This window comes from Crocodylus porosus, unplaced genomic scaffold (genome assembly GCF_001723895.1).
Source record: "Crocodylus porosus isolate Cpor-Errol unplaced genomic scaffold, CroPor_comp1, whole genome shotgun sequence".
In the NCBI taxonomy this organism is placed as follows: Eukaryota; Metazoa; Chordata; order Crocodylia; family Crocodylidae; genus Crocodylus; species Crocodylus porosus.
Window position 1 is genome coordinate 30,290 of NW_017728941.1, and position 3,626 is coordinate 33,915.

Genomic DNA, 3,626 nt, shown 5'->3' on the forward strand with positions numbered 1-3,626 from the left:
GCGAGAAGAAGTGCCTGAACGGCGGCTGCGGGGTCCCCGAGGAGGAGGACGAGGAGCGGCGGGAGTCGGACTCGGAGGACGAGAGCCTGCTGGACTGCGGGCTGAAGCTGAAGAAGGTGAGCTTCATCGAGAAGGCGGAGCGGCGCGGCGGCGAGCCCGGCGCCCCCGAAGACGACAGCTTCCTGGAGGAGGGCAGCCCCACCATGGTGGAGAAGGGCATGGACCCTGCCTCCGTCTTCGAGCTGTGCGAGGACGACGACGAGAGCGACGGCCCCTCGGGCAGCCCCCTCCAGGGCCCGGCCGAGCCCCGCGAGCCGCCCGTGGTGCTGCGGCCCCGCCGGCCGCGGCGGGCAGGCGAGAGCCGCGAGGACGAGGACGAGGAGGAGGACAGCGGGAAGCGCAACCGGGCCTCGTGGATCGACCCGCCCGAGGAGGACTACTCTGCGCAGCTCACGCAAGCCGAGGTGGAGAGCTGCATGAAGAAGTATGAGGTGAGGGGGTGCCGCGGGGCGGGGGGCTCGGGCCCTGGCACGGGGGAGCGGAGCAGCCGGGAACACCGTCCTCACCAGGGCTGTCCTGGAGCAGCGGGGACAGGACCACGGCTGGGGTGGCACGGGCTGCGACACAGGTGCCCACCATGCCACCCCTGCCCGCTCCCCAGGACACGTTCCAGGACTACCAGGAGATGTTCATCCAGTTCGGCTACGTGGTGCTGTTCTCCTCCGCCTTCCCGCTGGCCGCCACCTGCGCCCTCATCAACAACGTCATTGAGATCCGCAGCGACGCCTTCAAGCTGTGCACGGGGCTGCAGCGCCCCTTCGGCCAGCGGGTCGAGAGCATCGGGCAGTGGCAGGTGAGCTGGGGCCTGGTCGCGGGGTCCCTGCGGGGTCTGTGCATCCCAAGCTGCTGGGATCCCAACCCTCAGCCTCCCTAACAACCCCCCACGTCCCGCGCTGGTCCCGGCACAGCCTCTCCCTCTGCTCCGGGCTGTTCCCCAGCTGCCGTGCTCCACCCCAGAGGTGGCTGCCAGTTTGCATGGGAGGAGGTGACCGTGTCTGCTTTGCAGAGGCGGCCGGGCGAGGCGCGGGATGCGAGCGCAAGCACTCGGGTTCCTAGGTCACCGCGAGGCCGGGGTGCAGACCCACCCTGCCTACACCCGGCAAGGACAGGGAGGGCTGGTTGAGCCTGCACAACTCGTTACTGGGGCAGGGTGTCTCCCAGGAAGAGCGTCATGAGGGTGGCGCTGCCTGTCCTGCCCAGCCTGGGGATCTCCCCCCTCTCCAGGGGCATGGGAAGGGGTCTGGGGGCAGCCGGTGGAGTGGAGGATGGGGGCGCATCTCACCCCAACCCGTCTCCCTTGCAGAAAGTGATGGAGGCCATGGGTGTCCTGGCCATCGTGGTGAACTGCTACCTGATCGCCCAGTGCGGCCAGCTGCAGCGGCTCTTCCCGTGGCTCAGCCCCGAGGGAGCCATCATCTCCGTGGTGGTGCTGGAGGTATGGGGACCAGCGGGGGCTGTGGCCACTGTGCCCCCCAGCACCTGCTGTAGGGCCAAGCCCTGTCCTCACTGCAAGCGTTGCACCTGGGTCCCGGGGCTGCACACGGGGCTGTTGGCATGGGGGCTCCCCAGCTGCTGCCAGCTGTTCAGTTCAAGCAGGCACTGCATTGCCTTGGGGGCGTGGAAGTGCCCTGGGGATGGAGGGCAGGAGGCGGGCAAATGGGGGGGACTCTGCAGTGCCCACGTGGCACTCTCTGTGGACTTCAGGGGTGCTCCCAGGGCACCGTGGGGGCTAACGGGGCTCTCACTCCCCCATCTCCTCGCCCCGGCAGCACTTTGCCCTGCTCCTGAAGTACGTTATCCAGGTGGCCATCCCAGACATCCCGGCCTGGGTGGCGGAGGAGATGGCCAAGCTGGAGTACCAGCGCAGGGAGGCCTTCAAGGTGAGTGCGGAGCCACGGCACGCAGCCTAGGACGGGCACCTGGGGATGCATGGGTGGGAGCGAGCTGGGGGGGTGTCGGGGATCCCCAGCTTGGCTACCAGCAGCGGGCAAGGTCAAGTCCAAGCCGACCCTGCCTGAGACCCCCTTGACTACCCCATGGGTGAATGCAAAGGAGATGCCATGATGGGGCCAATGTGGTGGGGGAGCTGGCCGTGCCCCTGCCCCTGCCCCGGGGTCACCGGGAGCCGAGCCATGGGAGCCCCCGCAGCAGCCCGCAGTCCTGACTGCTTCCCCCCCGCCCCAGAAACACGAGCGGCAGGCGCAGCACCACTTCCAGCAGCAGCAACGGCGCAAGCGGGAGGAGGAGGAGCGGCAGCGCCACGCCGAGTACCAGGCCCGCAAGGAGCGCGAGGCCAGCCGGGACGAGGGCCGGCCCGAGGCCGCCGGGCAGGACCCGGCCCACGACAAGGGTCCGGCCAAAGCCAAGGGCCCCGGGGGCGCCTCCCACGGCACCGACAAGCCCAAGCGGCCCAGCTCCCTGCTGGCCACCAACAACGTCATGAAACTCAAGCAGATCATCCCGCTGCAGGGCAAGTTCCTGTCCGGCGGGGCAGGGGCAGCCAGCACGGCCACGGCGAGGTCCCCCCAGTCCCCGACTGCCAGCGACAACAAGCTGCCCGGCTTCCTCAGCTTCAAGTTCCTCAAGTCCCCGGAGACGAAGCGGGACGGGGGCACGGAGAAGGTGCAGTCGCCCACCAAGCCCTTCAACCCTGGCAAGCTCTTCAACTTCGGCAAGTCCGAGGGGGCCGGGGGCAACGGTGCTGCCGCGGGGGGCACCCCCCTGCCGTCGCGGCCCGGCCCCGCTGGGGAGGGCGTCGAGAAGCAGGTGCCCAGCAGGTCCCACCTGAACGGGGCGGTGGACGAAGGTGGGCGCGAGGAGGCCGAGCTGCGGGCCGAGGAGGAGGGCGCCGGCCCCAAGCTCTAACCGGGGCCACGTGCCCGTCGCCCTCGGGGCTGTTCTTCAAGCAGGGCGCCGGGGCCAGAGATGGAGGCCGGGGGGAGCCGGGCAAGCTGCTGGGCATGGATTCCCCGCTGATCACTCGGGGTTTTCCCCCCGTTTCAGCTGAGCCCCGCGCCGGCTGCACCAAGGGCTGTGTGTGTGTGCGTCCGTCCGTGTCCGTGTGGGTGCAAACCCCCAGTGATCCCCGCGGGCAACCTGCCCGCACGTGGCCAGGGAGGGTGCCTGAGGCTGCCGGAGCAGGATGGGTGCGCCATGCTCCCCTCCTGCCCTCCCTCCCGGGCAGGGGCCTGGGCTTGGAGGCTGGGGCTCCCCATGCCCAGCGCCTTCCCGGTCGCTCCAGGGGCCCCTGTGCTGGGGCGACCTCACCCAGGCCTCGGCCGTTCCCCAGCGCGGGGACACAGCTCTGCTTGAAGAACAGCCGGGGTGGGGGCAGGACGAGCCCCCTCCCCCATGCATGGTCGACTTTCTTGCACTAAAAGACACCCCCCACCCAACTCTATTCCATTCTTCTTGCCATGGCTGCAGCCGGCCTGCGCTGCTACCTCCGAGGTAGGCGAGGGCCGTGCCGTGCCGGGCCAGGACAAGGCACCTCCTGCCTCCAGGTCTCCACTGGGACAGTCCCTCTGCCCCTCCTGCTTTTCCTTTTGCTGGGGTTTTTTTGCAAT

At 69.4% G+C, this 3,626-nt stretch overlaps 2 protein-coding genes across 2 annotated transcripts in view; one reads left to right on the forward strand and one right to left on the reverse strand.

Annotated features, from left to right (window-relative positions):
- Positions 1–3,252, forward strand: part of ANO8 (anoctamin 8) — a 9,094-nt gene extending 5,842 nt beyond the window's left edge. Inside the window, exons 14-18 of the mRNA XM_019548056.1 lie at positions 6–491; positions 662–853; positions 1,364–1,495; positions 1,830–1,940; positions 2,245–3,252. Of these exons, the coding sequence (XP_019403601.1) occupies positions 6–491; positions 662–853; positions 1,364–1,495; positions 1,830–1,940; positions 2,245–2,925 (1,602 nt within the window). The 3' untranslated portion in view covers positions 2,926–3,252. The remainder of the gene's footprint in view (positions 1–5; positions 492–661; positions 854–1,363; positions 1,496–1,829; positions 1,941–2,244) is intronic.
- Positions 135–3,626, reverse strand: part of MRPL34 (mitochondrial ribosomal protein L34) — a 25,739-nt gene continuing 22,247 nt past the window's right edge. The window contains exon 3 of the mRNA XM_019548068.1: positions 135–167. The gene's annotated coding sequence lies outside the window, so the exon portion shown is untranslated. The remainder of the gene's footprint in view (positions 168–3,626) is intronic.